Raw genomic sequence first — 25,924 nt, 5'->3', positions numbered from 1 at the left:
AAATACTGTTATATTGGATTGTTGTTACTATGATTCACATTCTGTTGAAGTTTCCAATTACAGCTGCTATGACCTATGGTTTACTGCTGACCATATTTGCACACAGAAGCACATAAAATAAACTCATCGAAGTATCGAAACTCAGTTCACCATCTACGTTACCATGGATTAAGACACATGATAAGAACTTAAATTTGTGATTCTGATTTGTATCTCCATCTTGTCTATGATAAGTATATGAGGATATGCCTACTTATGTGTTATGCAAATACCAGGCAGATTCAAGCATCCTTCGCTTCTTTGCTTTCATAAGATGATGCTGAAGGAGAGGGACTACGGGGCTCCCTGTTTCACCCAGGGTCTGTCTTATATCTACCTATATGCTTCTTCCTGATGATCTGTCGTCTTTGGCATGTAGGTTCAAGCTGACATTAAAATTTCCAGAAAAGAAACACCTTGTGAATATGCTTATACAGCATCTCGGCAGGATTGTGTTGTCCTGCTCAGCTTATATTTTCCCCTGGTTCTATTTTTCCATGACTTCAACTGTCCAAGCTGCGATTAGATTTGTCAGTTTTCTCCCTAACTTTTGTATTGCTCAAGCAATTCAGCTTCCTAGCTTATACAAAGACACAATCACTAGCTTTATTCAGATCCAGACTAGCGTTCACATCTTGTCCTAGGTAACTGCAGCTCCTGGTTACAGAGTTTTTGGTCAAGATATTTAATCGAACCCTTAAGGTGTTATTCGTATATCTGAGTATAAATAAATTATAGAGAAGTAAAATGACATCATTAGTTACATGGTAGCCTCTTATCAAAAGAATTACCTTTTATGAAGTAGCCAGTGATATATTTGATTTCTAATCCTATACAAGTTTTCTATCTAATTAAGTTGTTGCATTTCTGTAGAGAATTGGCAAACACCACACCCTGGAAAGGGGGGGTGACCTTTCATTATATAGGCCGTATAGGCTTGGGTTACAAGAAACACAATACAAGCACAAATACAACTCTATATATCTAACACCCGCCCGCAGTCGCAGGGGAAGCCTGACGGACTCCAAGGCTAGACCTAAAATCAGTAAACAACTATACAGGAAGACCCTTAGTCATGATGTCAGCAAACTGATGTGAAGATGGCACATGAAGAACACAAACTTGTTCCAAAGCCACCTTCTCGCGGACGAAGTGAATGTCAATCTCGATGTGATTCATTCGTTGATGATGGGCAGGATTGGCTGTCATATAAACAGCACTGACGTTGTCGCAGTAGACGAGCGTAGCCTTCGAGAGGGGAATGTGAAGCTCCTGAAGCAGCTGTCGCAACCAGCAACACTCAGCCACAGCATGGGCCACAGCCCTATACTCAGCCTCAGCACTAGAACAAGACACTATAGTTTGTCGCTTGGATGACCACGAAACCAAAGTGTCGCCAAGGAAAACACAATATCCTAAAGTAGATTGCCTGGAGTCAGGACAGCCAGCCCAGTCTGCATCTGTGTAGGCTGTAAGTGTATCGATCGGTCCAGCGCCGATGTGAAGACCAGAAGACAGTGTGCCCTTCACATAACGTACGATACGCTTCACGAGCGCCATATGAGGCTCGCGAGGATCATGCATAAAGAGACAGACTTGCTGAACAGCATATGCAAGATCAGGACGAGTGAGAGTAAGGTATTGTAAAGCCCCAGCCAAACTCCTGTACTCAGAGGGATCATCAACTGGTGCTCCATCTGTAGCTGAAAGTTTTGCCTTGGTGTCAACTGGCGTCGTCATAGAGTGACACTCACTCATACTAGCACGCTGAAGGAGGTCCAAGGCATACTGACGCTGTGATAGAAACATGCCATCCGAAGAACGGGTAACTGATATACCCAGGAAGTGATGAAGAGCCCCAAGATCCGTCATAGCAAACTCAGTGTGAAGACGACCAATAATGTCATGAAGCAGACCGGTAGACGAGGCAGTCAACACAATATGATCCACGTACAGTAATAGATAAGCAATGTGGGCGCCATCCTTGTAGATGAATAAGGAAGAGACCGAGGCGACAAACCCAAGCTGTTTAATGTATGTGGCAAACCGTTGGTACCAAGCACGAGGGGCCTGCTTCAGTCCATAAAGCGACTTCTGAAGAAGACAAACATGATCAGGAAGGGCTGGATCAACAAAACCTGGAGGCTGCTGGCAATAGACTGTCTCATCAAGATGACCATGGAGAAAAGCATTCTTGACATCCAGCTGATGAATAGGCCAATGGCGAGAGGCTGCAATACTCAAAACTATCCAGATGGTACCTGGTTTAACAACCGGACTGAATGTCTCATCATAGTCAATGCCATGCTACTGGGAGAATCCCCGAACAACCCAACGAGTTTTGTGACAAGCAAGGGAACCATCAGAATGATACTTATGCTTGAAAATCCACTTTCCTGTCACAACATTAGCACCAGGGGGCCGAGGAACAAGACGCCAAGTACCATTGTCAATGAGGGCCTGAAACTCATCTGCCATAGCTACTCGCCAACTGGGATCAGCAAGCGCACTACGACAATTGCTCGAAATAGGAGAAGCAACGACATGATCAGCAAACAAGTTCTGATAATTGACAAGCTATATGGTACCAGTCTGAAGACGAGTCAGCCGTCGTAGAGTGGGCGGCGGTGAAGGGCCGCGCATCGGCTGAGGAGGAGGCGCAGGCGGTTGAAGTCCAGCTGCCGTGGCACCATACCGTCGAACGGGGAGGGGACCATTGACGGGACGATGACTGTAGACAGTGCCGAAGCGACCAGCCCGAGAAGCAGGTCCTGCAGCAGCAGGTGCTAGTGCAGCAGCAGGCGCTGGTGCAGCAGCAAGAGGTGGAGGCGCTGGTACAGTAGCAGGCGCAGGTGCAGCCTGCATAGGGGCGCCAACAGGAAGACGCCCGCCCATAGTCGAAGCAGGTCCTGACGGGGGCACAAGACCACGCCCGCCCGGATTGGTAGCAGGGAGCAGCTGCTCAACATCCATGGAGGATGGAGCTACCGCTGTAGGTGTAGAACTCAGACGCGTCGAACCTATCGCATGGTTAGTAGGACAATGGACAATATCCGAAACGTCATCGAGGAGGAAATCCAGAGAGGACTGAGGCACAGGAGGATCCCAAGCAAAGGGAAAGGAAAATTCATCAAATACGACATGGCGTGAGATGATGATGCACCTAGTAGAGAGATCAAGGTAGCGATACCCTTTGTGAGAAGATGGATACCCCACAAAGACGCAAGCAGTCGAGCGAGGAGCTAGCTTGTGTGGGAAGTAGACTGTAGGTTGGGGTAGCAAAGGCACCTGAAGATGTGTAAATGATCGTAGGAGGGAGGAGTATGATGGAGGCGCGTATACGGGACTTCTCCACCAATGGACGACGAAGGACAAAGATTTAGCAAATATGTGGCTACTGCAAGGGCCTCAGCCCAGTAGGGGGGCATGGATGCATGAATGAGGAGGGTGCGCACGGAGTTATTAAGAGTACGAAGAACACGCTCGGCCTTGCCATTCTGGGGTGAGGTGTAAGGGCAAGAGAGTCGAAACAAGATCCCATGAGCTGCTAGGTGAGTTATGGTGGACTTGTTGACAAACTCAGTTCCATTATCAGCCTGAAAGCATTTAACATGAAGGCCAAAATGTGTACGAGCGTAGGCAATGAAATCAACTAAGTGACCGTTCACATCAGACTTTCAATGGAGAGGGAAAGTCCAGCAAAAGTGGGAGAAATCATCCAGCAAAACCAAATAATACGAGTAGCCTGATATGCTAGGAACGGGAGACGTCCAAACATCACAATGAACAATCTCAAAGGGAGAAACAATGTGTGAAGTGGAAGTAGCAAAAGGGAGATGAGTATGTTTGCCAAGCTGACAGGCATGACAAAGAGAGTTGTCTAATTTATTACAAGCTATAGAATGACTATTTCTAAGGCTAACAATAGCAGCAGACCCCGGGTAACCAAGACGCTGATGCCACAGCGACAACGATGCATCAAGGAGGGCTTGGCGGTGCTGGGAGTGGTAGCGGATATGGTGCATAGGTCGCCATCACTATTGTAGCGAAGAATCACGCACCGCGTCCTGAGGTCCTTCACAGAAAAACTGAAGGCATCAAATTCTATCGAGCAGCTGTTGTCACGGTGAATTGCGAACAGATAGGAGATTGCGAACGATAGAGGGAACAATGAGAACATTATTAAGGGCAAAATTTGATGTAGCGGTGGCTAGGACAAAATGACCTCTAGACGTTACAGGAATATGTGAACCATTGCCTACCAAAATAGAAACATGCGAAGCAGGTGAGCGAGAGAGAAGTATACCATCCAAGGAGTGCATGTGGGTGGAGGCGCCTGAGTCCATCACCCATGGAGAAGAGCCCTGCAGTTGCATCTACTGCAGTGCTGCAATGAGACCCACCTGGTCCCATGTTTGTGGGGGCTGCTGGTACTGCTACTGCTGGGTGGGGTGGAGAACTGTAGGGGGGCAAAGGCTGTGTAGGCCTGCTGAGGAGCAGGTCCCAGCAAGCCCTGACCGCGCCAGTGTGCGCCACCACCACCGGAGGACCCGCCTTGACCGCCGGGAGCGCCCCATGGAGAGAAGCAGAACCACAGGCCGGTAGGAGTAGGCCCGCGGAACTGCTGCTGCTGGGGGGCACCGCCACCGCCATTGCCGCCCTTCTTCCTGCGCCGGCGCTGCTGCTGCTATTGCTGCGGCAGTTGAGGGTGTTTTTACTGCGGTTGCTGCTGCTGCGGCGGTGCAGCGGAAGAGGATGAGCGGCAGGAAGATCCGCAGCCCATGGTGGCGGCGACCAACGCTGTGGAGGATAGTACCTTTGCCTCGTTGGCTATGCGCAGCTCCTTGAGGGCAAACTGATTGAGGGCCTCATCAAAGGTGATATCCATGGTGTTGTTGAATTTGGGTTGAATGCCACGGATCAAATTCAGCACCAGGGTAGGCTCGGTCACAGGATGACCAACCTCGCGCAGGACGTCGGCGGCTAGCTTCATCTTCTTGCCAAAATCCATGACATAAAGATCACCCTGAGTCATGGAGTGGAAATCCCCGCTCAGGAAGATGGCGCGGAGAGCCTAGTTGGCCTGAAACTTGTTGGAGATGGCAACCTAGAGATGCCGTGCCATCTGATCTTCGGCCATGGTGAAGTCAAGAACATCTTAAGAGACGGAGCCGTAGAGCCACGTGCGGACGCAGCAGTCAATCTGCTCCCAAGCAGGATCAGTGCGGCGAGGGGGATGGAGCCGTCGATGTGGTGAAGAAGCCCGAACTTGCCACACATCGCCTTGAAGAAGGCCGACCACTTGCCGTAGTAGGCGCTGTGCAGTTCCAGTTCGATGGGAACATGGGCCTTGACGTTGATCATAGCATAGGGGTGGAGGAAGAGGGCGCCTGCCGATGCATCCGAAGTGGAGGGCATGATGGGGGTGCCAGAGGAGGGAAAAGACGCCGCTGATGTCACAGAGGAGTTCGACATGATTGCAGATGCAATCTGGACCATGCAGCAAGGACGACAGCTGGTGTGGTGGGCGCCCAGGAGGGCACAGGGAAGAGGAGGGAGGTGCCGTAGGGTTAGTGCACAGGGGAGAGGTGCTGGGTGCCCAAGGAGGGTGCAGGGAAGGGGAGGGTAGGTGGCGCCGATGGGGAGGAGGCCCCTGGACAGCGGCTAGGGCAGCGGAAGGGAGAGGGTGCACGGCTGGGCAAGGGGAGGGCCCGGACTCGTGATACCATGTAGAGAATTGGCAAACACCACACACCCTAGGAAGGGGGGGTGATCTTTCATTATATAGGTCGTATAGGATTGGGTTACAAGAAACACAATACAAGCACAAATACCTCTATATATCTAACAATTTCCCTATATTTGCTTATATATACTATACCCTTTATATACCTTGCTCTACCTAATTTTAGACAAATGCAAATAAAAATATATTGCCAAACGGAATCAAAGGGAAATCTACACTCGTATCATATCATTTATGCACGAACATAGCATCATTCTAATTCATGCATTATAGTGATTGAACCGTCGGAGAGCGAACTGGTTGAACCCATCGTAGTTGTTGACCCCGAGCTCGATGTTGCGGACGTGGTTGAGCCCAAGGAAATCCAAGACAAGCAGCTAAGCATGATCCCTTGTACCTATCTAATTTGATTTAATTTAGTTATCTCATTTGGGTATTATTGGATTATATATATTATGTTATCTATTGCATTCTTGTACCTACTTTTATGCATTACCCTTCCTTGATATTGTTTATCCTTATCCTTGTCACATGTTAGTAATTACATACCCAACATGACTAGATGCTTAGCCATGCTTAAAGTATTTTATATCACTTGGTATAAAAGAAAGAATGGTTTAGAGTAATTGCACTTACTCGGTTATCCTTGATCACACTTGTACAACCTTGGTTATGGTGGAATGGTAGTATTGAGGTTCGAGCAGAATGGTAGGGCCTAGAGAAAGAAATCACGTGGGCATAGTCCGCTTGGACTGTTTAAGGAACGTCCGTGGATGGCGTTGGTTTTGAGCAACTTCACGTGCTACAACATATCCAAATTAATGGTAAGGATGTGCCAATTACCTCATTTGACTTGGTCATTGATATGCGGTCCTAGATACGTGGCCAAGGGGCCACGTAGAGAGGCGTAGGGGTATCCCCGATGCACCTAGGTGACTTTATGCGTAATCTAGGCGTGATGTTCAATGATTGAGGCTTGTTGGGAATGGTTGATACGAATACCTTCTTATCCAACTTGGTCGGTTGGGTGAGCCGCATGGTTCTTGCATCGTGTGGGTAAAGAAGTACACCGTTGCAAGGTTTAAATCAATTCGAATTGCTGCGCTTTCAGTTATTAGCAAACTCTTTATCCGTCGAATTCTTCGTAGAAAGTTTCGTTTATGTTGGAATTGGTTCATGACATCTTTTATGAATAATTATTTGTTCTTGTTGTAATCAATTAAAACTTGTGGTGGGTTGGGCAAGATTAATTAATTTTGCTAGAGAGCTAAATGTTGGTTTAAGAGTTCATGCTTATGCAATAATAACTTAACCTTAAAGTCTCATTTGAGCTCTCTTGCATGGTCCTTGTTTATTTAATTGCGTAAGACTTGTGAGTACCTTTTGTACTCTTCTTGCTTTTAAACAAAGTTGCAGGTGAGCCGGAAGTGGTCTTTGGTCACTTTTACCCCGCCGATTCCGGTGCGGGGGAGGAGTCGGCCTTTGTGGTTGCGATGGTGCCTTTGAGCAAGATGCCATTGCTTGTTGCGCGTTTATCGTTTATCCACTGTGTTGTGGGTTCTTTGGGAGAACATGACAAGACACTAAACTTTATTTTCATGGCTCTTTATCTATCACTCATGAGCCATCACAACCACAAAGGCCTACTCCTCACCCGCACCGGTATCGACGGGGTAAAAGTGACCAAAGACCACTTCCGGCTCACCTGTAACTTAGTTTAAAAGCAAGATGAGTACAAAAGGTACTCGCAAGTCTTACGCAATTAAATAAACAAGGATCATGCAAGAGAGCTCAAATGAGGCTTTAAGGTTAAGTTATTATTGCATAAGCATGAGCTCTTAAACCAACATTTAGCTCTCTAGCAAATTAATGAATCTTGCCCAACCCACCACAAGTTTTAGTTGATTATGACAAGAACAAATAATTATTCATAAAAGGTGTATGAATCATTTTCAACATAAACGTAACTTTCTATGAAGAATTCGACGGATAAAGAGCTTACTAATAACCGAGAGCTAGGCAATTCGAATTGATTTAAACCTTGCAAGGTGTACTTCTTTACCCACACTACGCAAGGACCGTAAGGGGGTACTCGCATCAATCGTTTCCAATAAGCCTCAATCATTGAACATCATGTCTAGATTACGTGGAGAGTCAGGTAGGTCCACCAGGGACACCCCTAAGCCTCTCTACATAGCCTCTTGGCCACGTATCTAGAACCGCGCATCAGTGACCAAGTCAAATGAGGTAATTGGCTCATCCTTACCATTAATTTGGATGTGTGGTAGAAGTTGCTCAAAACCAACATCATCCACGGACGGTCCCTAAACGATCCAAGTGGACTATGCCCACGTGATTTCTTTCTCTAGGCCCTACCATTCTGCTCGAACCCCAATACTACCATTCCACCATAACCAAGGTTGTACAAGTGCGATCAAGGATAACCGAGTAAGTGCGATACTCTAACCATTCTTTCCTTTTATACCAAGTGATATTAAATACCTTAAGCATGGCTAAGCATCTAGTCAAGTTGGGTATTTAATTATCTAACATGTGACAAGAATAAGGATAAACAATATCAAGGAAGGGTAATGCATAAAAGTAGGTACAATAATGCTTTAGATAACATAATATATATAGTCCAATAATACTCAAATGAGATAACTAAATTAAATCACATTAGATAGGTAAAAGGAATCATGCTTAGCTGCTTGCCTTGGTTTTTCTCGGGTTCAACCACGTACTCAACAATGGGCCCGGGCTCAACGGGCTCACTCTCCGACGATTGGGTCATTATAATGCATGAATGAATGCATGTATTAGAATGATGCCATGTTCATGCATGAATGATATGTCATGAAGTATGGAAAGCACCACATATTCTAGGAGTTGATTGCAACCTAATTCTCTTATGCATAATCCCTCCTTGTTTAGTAAGACATCTTTGCCATCTATTCAAACTTAATTAGTAATACACCTATGCTTAGCAATGCTTAGTTGTTACTTTGTAATTACCTTGTTACTTGGATACCTGAGGTTAATCTGTCTCTTACTTTAAAAAAGGAAATGGCTTGTTTTTAGAGTTGTGGGCATAAGCTAGTGAAGTAGTTATGTCCATTGAAATTAATGGTTAAGGACCGTTCATTGTTTTAACCTTTGATCAAATTATACCACTTGGTTGCTTACTGCCATTGGGAACCAGCAAGCCTGGTAAGTTAGTTGGCTCTTGGATTGGAAAAGATTTATACCCGTGCTTGGCATGTGGGAGAAAGGTAGGGATGTAGCCTGAAACTCACATTGGAGATCAGGCCAGACGTGGGGTCCCATGTGGGGGTGCGCCTCTGGATTTGGGTAACTTTGTTTTCGGTCCTTGGGTACGGCTAATTGAAAGTTTGTTACATACAGTCCCCGGAACTGTACATAATTGGTGATTAGGTATCTCCTGCAAGATGTAAATCGATCCGGATTGCTAGAATTCTCGGTTACAAATACACTTGATCATTGCTTGACCATGGTAGTTTTGAAACATAATGATGATGTGTTCCTTGAAATTAATATTGTTGGACATTTAGTGCTAATTGATGTGAAAATGATTTATCACATAGAGTAATTATTAAATTGGAGTTAAAATCACGAAATAAGGTGTTACTGTTAGTAAGTTTTTTGCAAAAATGTCGAGTCAGCAAGTCCACCAAAAAGCTCTCATACTCCTTGTGATTTTTGTTACTTGGTTTTATTTTGGTTAGTCGGGTCAGTCTTGCTGAGTCGTACTCAGGGTTCTTTTTTGTGGTTTTTAGAAGTGCAGCAGTCGTCTGCTGAACAACTGCTAAGAAGAGGAACCGGTCTCCAAATACTTAGTATGAGCCGTAGATGTTATGTTTAATTACCACTTACTAGCTTGTTTGTTTTAACTCATAGAATGGTGTAACATGCACTTAAGTTTGTTTCAAACTACTAGTTTGTAATAATGCGTACCTTTCAGTATTTATTTAAAAATGTAAGAGTTGTTGATGCTCTCCCTTCGTGGAAGCGATCCTGATGTACGGTTGAGATTCAAGTTGTACGTGGATGATTCGGGTCATCCCGGGCACACTCGACGGACTATACCAGGTTTAAACTGTTTTAAGTGCATTTACAAGAAATTACTGTTTTGACAGTGATTCGGTGCACTTAATAAGCCAGTTTAAGTCGGGCAGTTTTGCCCCAGATTGCCAAGAAGATCCAGTGTCTCAAAGTCCATGTTATAGGGGCCAGCAATCGGCGTCAGAGGTACAAGGTTGAAGATGCTTTCCCCAGACCGAGTAGGATAAGCGTAGACCCTCGCTTGCCAGCATTTTACACTGACACAACATGGCTTGTTGGCATTGATGGCCCATGGGACAAACTTATCAAGATGCTAACAGAAGGACATGGCACGGTGGCACAGCTGAATGTGGTTTCCATTGTAGGATTTGGAGGGCTTTGGAAGACTACTCTTGCTAATGAAGTATACCAGAAGCTTGAAGGGCAATTCGACTATAGAGCTTTTGTGTCAGTGTCACAAAAACCTGACATGAAGAAGCTATTGAGGAATATACTATGCCAGTACAGTTGCCGAGAGTTTGGCAGCAACGAAGCATGGGATGAGCAGCAACTAATCAACACGTTAAAACACTTTCTCAAGGATAAGAGGTATGCAACATATCATTTTGTGACAATCTTGCTTTCAACGAATTTTTGTGTGCCTATTAAAGTTGCTGCAGCTTCAGCAGCACATGTTTAACTTGTGCAAATTCGTGGTACGTACTTTATTGTAATCGATGATATATGGAGCATATCAGCATGGAGAACTATCAGATGTGCATTTCCTGATAACAGTTGTTCTAGTAGCATATTGACAACTACTCGCATCATCGCAGTTGCCAAATATTGTTGCTCTCCTCACCATGACCATGTGTATGAACTAAAGCCGCTCGGAGCAACTCAATCTAAGAGTTTATTCTTTAAAAGAATTTTTGGCTCTGAAGATATGTGCCCTCTTCATCTGAAAGAAGTTTCAAATAAAATTTTGAAAAAATGCAGTGGCTTGCCATTAGCAATCATTACAATAGCTAGTTTATTGGCTACTAAAGCTAGAACGAAAGAAGAATGGGAGAAGATATGGAAGTCTATTGGTTCAGTACTTGAAAAAGATACAGACATGGAAGAGATGAAAAAGATATTAGCGCTTAGTTACAATGATCTCCCCTACCATTTGAAGACATGCTTGTTATATATAAGTTTGTTTCCTGAAGATTATGAGATCAAGAGGGACCAATTAGTAAGAAGATGGATTGCTCAAGGTTTTATCACTATAGAAGGCGGACATGACATGGAAGAAATAGGAGAATGCTATTTCAATGATCTAATCAATATGAGCATCACTACTAGAGAACTGTACATCGGTACCAGCACTTTAGTGCCGGTCACACAAGAGCCGGTACTAACGTGCGTGTACAGTACACGACGGGCGCACTAGTGCCGGCTAGAATCTAGAGCCGGCACTAACGTGTCACCCCCAACGGTTACAGGCAACGGTCAGAAGCCAAGTTAGTGCCGGCTGGGCAGTCCAGCCGGCACTAAACGTCGCCAGTTTGTGCCGGCTCAAACCACTGGCCGGCACTAAGTTGCCCCGTATATAGCTCTTCTCTTCTTCTCTAGCCCGACCCCTCCATTTGGCCGAGCTTCTCCTCTCTCCCATGGCGTGTTAGAGAGGAGGTGCTGCCCATTTTCTCCAAAATTTGTGAGGATTCCACCCATCCAAGTGCACCAAAGGTTAGCAGCTTCTTCCACTCTTCTTTTACGGTGTTTATTCTTTCGTTTAATGCTTTCTAGATAAAGAAAATAGTGATTTTAAGATTGAGGAAAAATGAGCATAATTTTCCGATTTATTCATTAATTTGAGCAAAGTAGAATTGATTTGTTGCTTTTTAGAGAAGGTTTACTAGATAGTTTGACTATGACACATTTAGAGTATTTTTTTTTAAATTATTTCACGGGGACATGTGTATATGTTATTATATAAAATTTTAAGGATTTTAAGGATGAGGGAAAATGAGCATGATTTATCAATTTGTTCATTAATTTGAGCAAGGTAGAATTATTTGTTATTTTTTAGAGAATGTTTACTATATAGTTTGACTATCACACATTTAGAATGATTTTTTCGAATTATTTCATGGTGACATGTGTATATGTTATTGTGCCAATTTATTTTGCTATTTACTTTAGGTTTACTAGATATGTGCCCTTTGACACATTTACAATTTTTTTTCGACTTACTTCATAGTAACTTGTTTTTAGGGATAATGAGCATGATTTTTTTAATTTGTACATAAGTTCCACAAGAAATAAGTTTCGCCGATAGTTTGCATATTCTAGTTTCTTTGGATAATTTGTGTTGGATGTTGAGACATTTAATTGTGTACGTTCTTTTAGCGAAAATTATGCCAATTGTACGGTAATTAATTATAGATGAACCGGCAATGGATGCACGGAAGCCGGAGCACCTCGGCGTGGATTCAGGGTTTAGATTCTTTTCCCAAGGTGGCAATGGCAAATAGGTCGCCAAAGGGTCATGCAGTGTTTGCGAAAATAAAAAGGAATTCCAGAAAAGAGATACTCTACGGAATCACCTAGCCTTAAATGGTTTCATGAGTAACTATAGCCTTTGGACCAAGCACGGCGAAGTTGGAGTTATGATGGAAGATAATGAAGAAAATGACGATGGTGATAACAATCTTCCAGATTGGGCATGGGTTCATGAAGCAGGTGGCTTTCAAGATGAACCAATGGACGAGGGTGAAGCAAATGTTGCACAAGAGGAGCCACTTGACGAGCTAGGTCAGGCGTTGCTTGATGCACAGAAAGATAGTGAGACTGTGAAGGAGGCATTAAAGTTCGAGAAGATGTTGGAGGATCACAAAAGGCCGTTGTTCCCTAGTTGCAAACCGGAGCAGAAGAAGTTGGGTACCACACTGGAGATGCTGAAATGGAAGGCAACTAATGGTGTCACCGATAAGAGATTTGGTGAGCTATTAAAGATTGTAAAGAACATGCTTCCTGAGGGTAATGAACTGCCGTCAACAACATACGAAGCTAAAAAGATGGTTTGCCCTCTTGGATTGGACGTGCAAAAGATTCACGCATGTCCTAACGACTGCATCCTGTATCGCGGCGAATACGAGAACTTGGAAGCTTGTCCTGTTTGCAGCGCATTGCGGTATAAGATCAGGCGAGATGATCCAGGTGATGTTGATGGGCAGCCGGTAAAGAATAGAGTTCCTGCAAAGTTGGTGTGGTACTTTCCTATAATACCACGTCTGAAGTGCTTTTTCAAAAACAAGAATAATGCTAAGTTGATGCGGTGGCACAAAGAAGACCGTAAGGAGGATCACATGATCAGACACCCAGCAGATGGGTCCCAGTGGAGAAACCTTAACCGAGAGTATCCTCAATTTGACAACAAAGCAAGGAATATAAGATTTGCTCTAAGTGCGGATGGAATGAATCCGTACGGTGAGTTTGGCAGCGCTCATAGTACATGGCCCGTGACCCTATGTATGTTCAACCTTCCTCCTTGGTTGTGCCTGAAGCGTAAGTTCATCATGATGCCGGTGCTTATAGAAGGGCCAAAAGAACCTGGCAACGACATTGATGTGTTCCTGCAACCCTTGATGGATGATCTCTTACTACTCTGGAAAGAAGAAGGTGTACGTGTGTGGGATGAGCATAAACAGGAGTCCTTCAACCTCCAAGCTTTGCTTTTTGTATGCATCAATGATTGGCCTGCACTTGCAAAACTTTCGGGACAGTCGAACATGGGATACATGGCCTGCACCCACTGTTATGATGAGACCGATAGCATTTATTTGAAACACTATAAGAAGTGTGTATACATGGGCCATCGCCGATTCCTTCCTACCGATCACCCCCTAAGAACCGAAGGGAAGCATTTCAAAGGAGAGATCGAAACTCGTCCTAAGCCTCTGTTCCGTAATGGAAAGCGTGTGTTCTCGATGATCAAGGATGTGAAGGTAGTATTTGGAAAGGGTCCTGGTAGCCAACTTGTTCCCAAGGATGACCAAGGACATGTTCCAATGTGGAAGAAGAAGTCTATATTATGGAACCTACCTTATTGGCAAGTCTTACATGTTTGCAACGCAATTGATGTGATGCATCTATCGAAGAATATTTGCGTGAACCTAATAGGCTTCCTGGGAGTGTAAGGTAAGTCAAAAGACACATTGGAATTAAGGCACGACATGCAGCAGCTAGCTGGATGACAAGGCTTGCAACCCGAGAAGAGAGACAAAGGATGCCACTATTTAAAACCTGCCAGCTATAATCTGAGCAAAGAGGAGAAGGAAAGTATGTTCGATTGCTTGAACAGTATCAAGGTCCCGTCTGGGTACTCCTCAAATATACAGGGCATAATAAATGTGAAAGAGAAGAAAATTCAAAACTTGAAGTCCCATGACTACCACGTCCTGATGACACAATTACTTCCAGTTATACTAAGGGGTGTTCTTCCGGAAAAATGTGGGATTGGCAGTTGTAAAGCTTTGTGCATTCATGAATGAAATTTTGCAGAAAGCAATTAATCCAAATAATCTAATAAAGCTACAGAAAGACATTGTCGAATGTCTTGTCAGCTTCGAGATGGTCTTCCCACCTTCCTTCTTCAACATTATGACACACCTTCTAGTTCATATTGTGACAGAAATAACTATCCTGGGTCCTGTTTTTCTACACAATATGATCCCTTTCGAGAGGTTCATGGCAGTATTGAAGAAGTACGTGCGTAAACATTCTCGCCCAGAAGGATCATTGCTAAGGGATATGGAACAGAGGAGGTCATTGAGTTTTGCGTTGACTATCTTCCTGATCTCAATCCGATTGGGCTCCCCGTGTCACACCATGAGGGGCGACTAAAGGGAAAAGGCACACTAGGAAAGAAATGTAATGTGAATATCCCTTGTAGTGAATTCAGCCAAGCGAACTTCACGGTTCTTCAGAATTCATCCAATGTGGCTCTATATATTGACGAGCACATGAATATTATACAGTTCAAAAATCCACAGAAGAATCTTGCTTGGATTACACGCCAACATATAAAAACTTTTGATGGCTGGTTCAGACAAAAATTATTGGGCAACAACACAGTTGATCAAGAACTTCAACGGCTTGCTAGGGGACCATCAATCACCGTCCAGCAATACCAAGGGTACGAAATCAATGGGTATACATTTTACACGAGAGCTCAAGACAAAAAAAGCACCAACCAAAACAGTGGTGTCCGTATGTGTATACTAAACAGTAATGGAGAAAAGAACAACTACTATGGTGTCATAGAGGAGATATGGGAACTTGAATATGGACCCATAGTTGTCCCTCTGTTTCGTTGCGAATGGGTGGCTGGAGGAGGCGTAACGAAGGACCGGTATGGGATGACCATAGTTGACTTTAAAAAATTTGGATATAAAGATGAACCATTCATTCTAGCCAAGGATGTGACACAAGTGTTCTATGTGAAGGACATGTCGAGCAAACCGAAAAAGAAGTCGAATAAGACGCATGAAGCAGACAAGGCTGGAAATGAGCCGAAACAGCACATAGTTCTTCCAGGAAAAAGAAAAGTTGTTGGAGTTGAGGATATTTCGGACAATTCGGAAGATTATGACCAGATTGATGACCTTCCACCATTCTCAGTTGACGTTGACCCTAGCATCCTCTTATCCAAAGAGGACACACCTTACTTACGCCGTGATCACGCTCAAGGCACTTTCGTCAAAAGGAAGATTATCAATGTTCCAGTACATAATGATAATGAGTAGTAGTTTTATATAAGTTATATATTGTATTTTCTCATTCAGTGATGTAATGTAACGCACCGCATCGTATTTATCTCAATTCTCGATACTATTTGTCCAATTAGGACACAATATCATCTTCAGATAATATTATATTTTTGCATGGTATAAATATTATTTACGTTCACAAATTTTGCATTACTAGAAGCATTGAAACATTAAATTTCAAACAAATAATCAAGTAATATGCAAATTGATTACATCATTGTATAGGCTAGTATTGAAAGGTTTTTTGAATATTTTTGTATGGATCAAAATGAAATGTTTTCGATTTATTACGAATAACAGAAACATAAACACATATAAACCCTATAAGCTACACAAAATTGATAATGATTGCATATTCGTTAATTTACTTCAATTACTATTAATATTGTGTTGATATATTTAATAATATGCTAAAAAAATTAAGATATAAATGTTGTCTGTATTATTCTAATTAGTAAGCCTATTATGAAGGAATTAATCAATAATAAAATTTATTGTAAAAGGGAATTGACAGGCAATTTTTTGGTTCCCGCCGGATGAAACACGTTAGTGCCGGCAACCAACCGGCACTAACATGGCAGCGTTGACATCACGGAAGGCAGGTTAGTGCCGGCTGATAAGGCCAGCCGGCACTAACCCCCCCCCCCCCCCCCCCAAAAAAATCCCCTTCCTTCTCTCCCACAGCTCTCCAATTTCAGATCGACGTCCGGGCTGCGCGCGCCCCTGCTCCCGCGCTCGCCCGCTTGCGCCGCCGTAGCCGCCGTCCCCGGCCGCGCGAGGGTCCCCGGCTGGCCATTGCCCCGCGAGCTCCCGCGCGTCGCGTCGTCATCTTGGCCCGCGCTGCCGCACGCCTCGTCATCCTCGCATCCCCCGCGCCGCGCCGGCACCGGCCTCCGCCCCGACGCGACGCCTTCCCCCGCTGCCCCGACTCGTCGTCCTCGGGTGTCCCTGGCCTTTGAGGTCGTCGTCCCCTCTCGAGGTCGTCGTCCTCGCATCCCCTGCCGCGCCGGCGCCTCGTCCCCGGCGGCCGCCCCGACGCAGGCCCCCCCTCCCCCGCCGCCCCGACCTCGTCGCCATCGGCCGTCCCCGGCCCTTGAGTCCTCCCCCGCCGTCCCCTCGAGGTGGTCCCCCGCCATCCCCGGCCCGCCGCCTCGACCTCGCCGTCCTTGCCCGCGCCGCCCATACATGTAGAGGATTTCTTTTTCCATGTGATTCCACCCTCCCCATACATGCATGATTCTTTGTGAGAAATGCAAATCATGTTTCCCAGTCAGTCAGCAATGCACGTACTTTAGAAATTCATAAGATGTGAGATATACTACAGATCGGTTTCAGCGTCGAGACCAATTTTGGTATTCCTTTTTTATTTGTTAGATGTCTCCAGTCAATAGATTCATCACAGACTGTCAGGTAGTCTTTACTATGACTATTACAGAACTCATACCTCTTGAGTAGTTGAATGCTCAAGTATGCTCAAATGTTTGATCTTTGTGTGTAGTATCATATACAATAGCTATATCTTTTTTTGTTGTTTCAATCCATTTATTTTACCTGCATCTCACTGCACTGCATAGATTTAAGATCATCGTTCAGGTTCATGGACTTCAAAAGATTTGATGTTTTAGATGGTCGAAGCTTATCTGAAATATTTCCCCTCTCAGGTTTATGCTAGTGAAATTAGCAGAGATACGGAAGGAGATCCAGTGCCCTATCTATTTAGGTGAGAATATCTTTCTGAATTTTCTCAGAGTTTTTGATATCACATGGTATGATGCATCTCTTATGCTTGTATACATATCTGAAGTTTTTTTATATCACTTCATTATTTAACCTTGCATATTACCAAGCCTGATTGTTTCATTAATACAATTATGTATATTTTTTGTCACTAGTAAATGGTTATCTGCGCACTATTGTTGATAAGACTGCTCTTTATTGGCGTCAACTAGTTCCATCTATTTTCAGTCAACTGGATGCATCTCGATAAATAAATAAAGTCAGCGAATGACTGTCATTTGAGATCACCTGAAGGTCTCTCATTCTCAATAACCTTCCTATCAGCAACTTGCAGCACTTTGAATTAGTACGCCTGCCAGCCTCGACATCCCCCGCCGACGCTGCGCGCCCTGCCCCCGCCGTCCCGGCCGCCCCGGCTGCCCTTGACGCGCCCCGACCTCGTCGTCTCCTCACTCAGGTATATGTTACATATGGCTTTGTGAGTTCACTCAAGCATAATTTTTGTGTAACTACAGATTCACTTGAATTATGAGTAGAAGACTTTATCATCAAATAACCAGGTGATAGAAATTCTAGTTTGTCATTTATAAGTTCTAACTACATATTTGTCTATTCCAAATACAAAACCTGAAAACTTATGCTTAGTCAGGAGAAGATAAAATCTGCCACTCCATCCACCATTGCAAATTCCAATAAAAATATTTGCATCCTTTAGATTACTTTTTTCTTTGTTTTAGTACATTGGTATTTGCTTCTGAATTCGCACCAATGAGATATACATATGAGATATACATCATACGTGGAAATATTTGACTCTGATGAAGTCTAAGTTGTATTTTGAGATGGAGGTAGTATTGATTTATATTAATTAGCTAACTAATGTGACAGTGGAAATGAATCCTACGGACATCCAAGACGACTTAATGCACGAGCTCATTCGTGGTGATACCGAGTTTGATGAGGCCGAGAATGATGGCACCCAATTTTTAAACTTGCATTATCATGGCGACGAGGATGAAGATACTAATGGGGAGGAAGAAGAAAATCTCGACGAAGCTGAGGTATAAAAGATTTGTCAATATATATGTGATTAGAATTTATATATACGTGTGCACAACTTGTATTAATTTTTAGATATTCTTTCAGGCATCAGGATCGACAAAGCCTAAACAGAAACGAGGCTCCAAGAGGAAGATGGTAGGATGTACGACCATCACGGAGATCGACGAAGCAACCGGCGAGCCACTAGCCCCTGGTCAAATTAAGACGACATTTGTAAATCAATTGGGGTATCTTGTTAGGGAAAGCGTCCCCATAAAGTACAATCTTTAGAAGAGAAATAAAGTCTCTGATCGACCTGAAGATATCGTGCCAGATTCAGAGAAAGATTTGTTATGGAAAGAGATGTCATTGCACTTCAACTTTCCCCCAGGCAAAGCTGACAAAGTAAAGGGATGGGCATTTAAGAAGATGGCAATTCAGTTCGGCTCGTTCAAGAAAAAATTGGTGGCAAACTTTGTCAACAAGGGCCTTACACCAGATTTTGATAAAGTCTGAAAGAAGCAACGAGAGTGGTGGAATGAATTCGTGAACTACAAGCACAATGGTGATAGCATGGCAGCCTCGATTCAAGGCAAAATTAATGCTAGCAAAAAGACAAACTTCCATAAACTTGGGCCTGGAGGTTATAAGAGAGGCTGCATGGAAAATGATTTAATTGCAAAAGGAATCGTACCGCAGACCTTGAGTTCGCCCAAACGAGCAAGGTATTACTTCTATTCTCATGGAGGCACACTAGACCCCGACACTGGAATATTTGTGACTAGCGACGTACTAAGAGAGGCTGCCCAAAGACTCGACGACGCAATGAGGCGTACTGAAGAAGGAACTTTCCAGCCCAACAGAGAGAATGACGAGCTAACTTACGCTCTTGGGAATGCGGAACACACTGGACGGACCTGAGGCGTGGGCGTAGTTCCATGGAAATATGGCTTTTTCGGAGATCTCGAAACCTACCGAAGCCGATGCAGAAGCAAGGTAGTAGTGGCAGAGAAGATCCGTAGCCTAAAAAACCAGATAATGTCACTTGAGGCAACAGTTCGGCAACACTCGGACCAACCAGCTGCCAATGTGGAGATCAACCCCCCCCCCCCTCTCAGCGTCGTAGCAGTATTGCTTCCACGGAGCACCCTAATTTGGGTGCTGACAGGCCGAGGGACCCCATTGACGACATCACCGTTAGGACCCAATGTGAGCTTATGGTTCTTTATGGGAAAAAGCTCAAAGTTTGTGCTGAGGGTTATGCGGAAGTCCAAGAAGAAGGCGGGACAATACATTGCCAGCCGATTCCTGAAGGATTCGCCAGAGTCTTTGTTGACCGAATTACTGATAAACACTGGGAAGACATGGACCTCCCAATCCCTATAGGTCCTGAAGAAACAGAACTACAACATGCCGTACACACATGGATCGCTTGGCCAAAGCGCGACATAAGATTGGTGCAAGCAGCCACAGATTCCACTCGGTGCTCAAGGCAAAGATCACCAACGCCAGCTAACAGGAATCCTAGTGTTGGTCCACCTTCTCCACCGCCTGCAAGGGACCCCAGCATGGATCCGCAATCACCAGCCGCACAAAGCTAGCCCAGTCCGTCATCATCACCAGCCGCACAACAGAATCAAAGTCAGCGACAGAGGGCATACACGGTACCTTCGGTCCAGCCTTCTCATAAGCGGCAAAGAAAGAAGAAAGCGAAGGCTCCAGAAGAGGAAGAGGCAGAAGAATCATTTCAAACCTTCTTGCTTAAGCGCAAGCTACAGAGGGAGGCTGCGAACAAGAAGCCAGAAATAGATCCGGTTGTAAAGGCAAAGTTCATGAAACAATTCATTAAAGATCCCACCAAGGAGAAAGAAAGGGAATCGGATTATGATCGGCAGATCAGAAAGTGCTACAGCAACCCCAAGAATCGGCAGATTAATGCAAAGACCGTTCCCCAGCTCGGAGAGCAGTCCAAACAATCGATCCCTCCATTGATAGTGTCGCGTGAAGAATGTCCCGATGTATCAAGGGATCCGTTGACTATGGCTGGGATGATATTGCAAACTGATCTAACAAGGGCTCCATTGCTTGGGGAGGCCCTACAGAATGCCCGCGGCAAGAAAAAGTTTGTACTTGGTGAACCTTTGATATGGCCAGAGTTGCTAAGTTTCCTACCAACGAGAATGGCCGAATTACACAAATGGTAGGCCGTGCAATCTAAAGCTAAAGGATTAGAGATATTCCCAGCTCGGATTAAAGATGAGCATTTCTGGCGGGGGGCGGATGATGTATATGTCGAGTTTGCAGCACTTTACGATTTATACCATCAAGATGCCCTTCACAAGTGCCTCATGAGTGTACGATGCATGTAAGTATTTTCTCTCGTTTCATTATTTTAGTCTTGTGTGTTGACTGATCCCTGCTTTTGTTGTTTCCCGTAGGTCAAAAATTCAAATTTGCCGAAAGAAGAACTTCCATAACGTCGGCTTCTTGGACCCCAATGTTATACACGAGGAATCGGTAGCGCGCAAGCCTGAAGACGTAGTCGATGTTATATACAGGGGATTGCGTAAGAATAGCATGTGTCCCTTCATTCTCTTGCCATACAATCATCAGTGAGTCGTCCTTTGTTTGCCTCTTTTTCAATCCCTTCATATTAATAATACTAATTAATAACTATTATAATCAACATTAATTGGTTATATGTATGTATATGCACAGTTTCCATTGGATATTGGTTTGTATTATGATTGAGGAGCACAAGGTCTGTGTGTTCGACTCGTTAAGGCAAAATAAATCAAAGTACCAAGACCTTATCGACCTGATAAATATTGGATGGACTCGCTACCTCCGCAAACACATAGGCTTGAAAGGTGAAATCGAGCCTCTTCGTTGGCTGACTGAATTTTCGGTATGAATATATTCTCGCTACTAGTGTCATTCGTAATAAACATCAGGAAAATTCTATATCGTAGCCCACATTTGCCCATAGTGTTTGAGACAGGAGCAAGAAAACAACTTATGTGGATACTACGTATGCGAGTGGATCGACATGTATGCAAGTGAAAAAGGACAAATGACACCGGAGACATTCAATGTACGTGACCACAATCATATCTGCTCATTATTTTAATTCATTATTTTTCATTCTCATGTTTTTATTTGAAAATGTGACAGCGTTTGAGGATGAAAGAAGAACTCATTGAAATGGCTCGGGTCAGGGCAATTCAAGGAGCTATGTGCGGATTCCTGCTCGATGAAGTCATAAATTCTAAGGGCGAATTTCATGGCGATCTCCGTACAAGCGTCGCCAAAGAAGATCCGACGACGAGGAAGCTGATACTTTACTATAGTTGATGCTTAATAATTTGTAATATCTCAAATACTTTTGAACTCCTAAGTGTTCCATATATGAACTCTATATATATGTACATATATATTATATATATATAATATTATATTAGTGTGATGCAATCCTAATATTAGTATGCAATAAGTTAATAATACGGTCCTAATATTAGTGTGCAATATGGTACTAATACGGTCCTAATATTAGTCTGCACTATGGTCCTAATACGATACAAATACGCATAGCAATATGTATAAAAACAAAAAGAAAAAAAAAGAGAAAAACATTTAGTGCCGGCCAGTTATACCAGCCGGTACTAAAGTGGATGCCTGAGACCGCTCGTGGCCGCGCACGTTGGTACCGGTCAGAGTAGCCGGCACTAACGTGTTATCACGTTAGTGCCGGCCATTTAGTGCCGGTTACAGGGACCGGCACTAGCACGTTCTGTGACCGGCACTAATAAGCCCTTCTCCAACATAGCATGATTCAGCCAGTTGGAATTCAGTACGATGGTCGAGCTGATGCTTGTCGTGTCCATGGTATGATTCTTGACCTCATCATATCCAAATCAGTTGAGGAAAACTTTGTAACCGAATGTGGTGACCAAAATCACAAGTTGATGCCACAAGTTAAGGTTCGTCGGCTATCCCTCAACTATTATGCCCGAGATCATATTATCGTGCCAACAAATATGATCGTTTCTAATGTCCGATCTCTCACTATCTTTGGACATTTTGAGAATATGCCTTGCATTTCCAACTCTTCAAGAGTCTTTTACGCCTGTACCATTACAAAAGTTCATAGTTACGTACATATCATTAAAAAGTTCGGAGATACCTGTGCACCATCATGCGAACTTTCATTTACCTGTGTACCATTGCGTCCAGTTTCTGTTAGAACTTAACGGTTTATTTGTTCTGACAAGTGGGACCCATGTATAGAATTGATCATCTTGCCTTTGCCCCTCTCTCTCTCTCTGTTTCCTGCGTCTCTCTGGTACACAGGTCATCGACGGCGTGCTGGGCCGCCGCTCCCCGGCCGCCGGCGGGGACCCGTGGCTGAGGCACAGCCCGAGGTCGCATGAGGGCTCCGGGGAGGCGTGAGGTCGGCTGCAGAGAGGCCGCCGTCGAGCTCCGGGAGCGAGCGGATGCCGCGGCCGCGGAGCACGGTCTCGACGGCCGCCTGGCACAGGTGCCGGCTCCCGGCGCGACGGTCATGAAGCACGGGGAGGACTGGCTCCGGCGCCGCGGGGACAGGCCGGTGTGGGCCGCTCCGGCGGCGGCGTTGCTGTGCTCCCGGTAGTCCCTGTCGAGCAGCGGGCTGTCGAGCTGCGCGACGGAGTGGAGGCGGCAGTGCCGGCCCCGCACATCGGGGGATCCGGGATCGACGTCGTGGAAGTGGCCGACCGCGATTGCCATCCTGGGCTTGCTAACGAGCGGTGGTTGCCTCTGGCGCCAGTGCCGGCCGGTGGCGCCGGGCGGCTAGCTGCCTCGCATTTTCCATGCACGCATACAAGGCCACGCGATCAGATCACACAATCCACACACAGCAACAAGATCGTGAGACGTGAGTTGACACCCATACCTTCGCTTGTGTTTTTGGCTTGTTAGAAGTTAGAACAGCATGTCAGTGGAGAGGTACCTAGCTACATCCAGAGCGATCAGTCAGTAGCAGCCGTCGCAGCAGCCCAGCGACGACGTCGGCGGCAGCACGGCGGCGGCAGGGGCAGGCTCAGGCATGGATCGGGGCTAGGCGGCGTGCAATGAAAGACTCCAATTGTGGCCCGGGCGTGGTCTCGAGAACCGATCGAGCAGAGATGATCGAAGGCAGGGAGATTCAAGGGTGCGTGCTGCAGCTGCAAGCTCCTCCCCGGCGGCCGGCCGGCCGGCCTCCGCCCACCGCGCGCCGCCGCCCGCCCACTAGCCGACCCTCCTATTTTTGCAACCGGGGAGGGGCCCCGGTGTAGATATAGATCGGGGGCGGCGGTGGCCTCCGTCGCCGCTCCGCCAGGAGCCTAAATTTGGCTGGCCCCCTCGCCTCGCCCCTCCGCCGCGGCCGTGCATGGCCACGCCCGAGCGCCACGCCGCGCATGCCCAGCCGCTGTCCATTCCTCGGCGCCCTCGATCCACTGCGGGCGCAGAGCGCCGCCGCGGGCAGGGCCCAGGCCGCCGCAGGCAGGCCCTGGGCGCAGGCTGCCGCCGCCGCGGGCAGGGCGCAGGGCGCCGCTGGCAGCGGCCGTGTTCCTCCCTGTCTTGCCCATCTTCTGAGTAATATGAGGGTAAAATGGTCTTTACATATCTCCGTTAGTCACCGTTAGGCAATGTTCCATCCAAAATGGCACAATGGTAAACAAAAGTTCGCGCGATGCTACACACGTACTTTTTAATAGTATGTGTGTAACCATGAACTTTTGTAATGGTATAGGCGTAAAAGACTCAACTTTCAACTCTTGAGAGTGTTAGATCTAGAAAATAGAGAGGTGTTGGAATACAATTATCTTAAGCACATAGATAAGCTTTAATTCTCATTTCAGGTACCTGCGACACAATTCAAGAAGAATTATTGCACTTCCTGAACATATAGGAGAACTAAAAAATTTGCAGACCTTAGATTTGAGATGGACAAGGATTCAAAGATTGCCAGAAAGAATTGTTCTCCTACAACGGTTAACATGCTTATTGGTTAACAGTTTAGAATTGCCTGAAGGAATAATTGAAAATATGCAAGCACTACGGGAATTATCAGAGATTGAAATAAATTGTCATACATCAGTATCTTCTTTGCTGGAACTGAGCAGTTTAACTAATCTAAGAATTCTTGGGCTAAATTGGTGCATCATTGACACAAATTATGCAATGAAAACCTATACAGAAAATTTGGTCACATCCCTCTGCAAATCAGGGATGCTCAATCTTCGCTCAATACAAATCCAGAGTTGCCATAGGTGCTCCCTTGATTTCCTACAGGATTCTTGGTCCCCTCCTCCGCGCCACCTACAGAAATTTGATATGTCCATAGATTACTCTTTCCCCGGAATCCCGAACTGGATGGAGTCACTGCATTACCTCAATTACCTAGACATATATCTTAGTCCAGTGGATGAGGAATCATTTCGGACCCCTTGGAGACCTGCAGAGTCTGTTATTTCTCTGGATATCCTCAAGTGCAGTAAAGCCTAAAGGAGGGGTCATTATAAGCAGTGACGGATTCCATTGTCTGAAGGAGTTCTACTTCTCCTGTCGGGAAATCGGATACCGGGCTGACTTTTGAACCAGGAGCGATGGCAATGCTTGAAAAACTCCGGGTTCCATTTAATGCTCATGGCGTGTGCTCTTTGCATGGTGTTCTGGATTTTGGAATCCAGCAACTCTCTTCCCTAAAGCATCTCCAAGTTGAGATTGTTTGTCATGGTGTGAGGCTTAAGGAGGTCAAAGCCTTGGAAGAAGCTGTCAAGAATGCAGCCACTGACCTTTCTGATGAGCTCTCCCTTGAAGTAAGAAGGTGGGACGAAGAGGAGATCTTGAAGGAAGCGGAGCATAAACTAGCAGAAGAAGAGTTCGATACTTACCTTGAACCATAACTCAATGCTGAGGTTTGATTTTCTTCTCTTAATCACAAGTATGAACATGCATTTTCATCTTACTAGCATATTTTATGGGTACTACTGAGTCCAGCACATTTTAAGTGCTGTTGTAGGACAATCATGCAAACAAATTAGAGGCTGTCACGCACTTTTAAAATCCTGTAGACAGATACATCTGTAGTGTCATGGTCACAGATACTCCAGTAGCTACTGAGTGTACCTTCCTGCTCTGAGCTTAGATGTCCAGTCCAGTTCAGTGATTACCATTTGTTTTGCTTTTTTGAAGTTTGGAATGTGTACTAGATGCAACTATAAGCGTTTAACACACCGTGGAGTGGCTCGTTGCCTCTGTTTTTTTGTTTTTTGTTTTTTGTTGTAACCCTGCTCCTGTGACTGTTCTGTCCTAAGATCATCAAGCACTCCTAATAGCTTGGTCATTTAAATTTGAATTTTTTCGCAGATTCTTGTCTAATTGCTTGGTCCGCAAATCCTTAATTCATTATGAACAAGTACTGGCGAATCAAAATATCAATGACTTCCTTCCTTATGCTTGC

At 45.1% G+C, this 25,924-nt stretch overlaps 1 protein-coding gene across 1 annotated transcript; it reads left to right on the top strand.

Moving 5' to 3' along the window:
• Positions 1 to 5,458: 5,458 nt before the first annotated feature.
• LOC120667976 (disease resistance protein RGA5-like) lies at positions 5,459 to 24,593 on the top strand. The gene is made up of 8 exons (XM_039947944.1): positions 5,459 to 5,608; positions 9,993 to 10,461; positions 10,573 to 11,200; positions 22,268 to 22,569; positions 22,675 to 22,679; positions 22,792 to 22,862; positions 24,321 to 24,452; positions 24,560 to 24,593. Exons 1-8 carry the CDS (start codon positions 5,459 to 5,461, stop codon positions 24,591 to 24,593), a joined length of 1,791 nt encoding a protein of 596 aa, XP_039803878.1.
• Positions 24,594 to 25,924: the final 1,331 nt, after the last annotated feature.

Source organism: Panicum virgatum, chromosome 3N (genome assembly GCF_016808335.1).
Source record: "Panicum virgatum strain AP13 chromosome 3N, P.virgatum_v5, whole genome shotgun sequence".
NCBI lineage: Eukaryota > Viridiplantae > Streptophyta > Magnoliopsida > Poales > Poaceae > Panicum > Panicum virgatum.
This window is presented reverse-complemented; position numbering and strand designations above follow the sequence as displayed.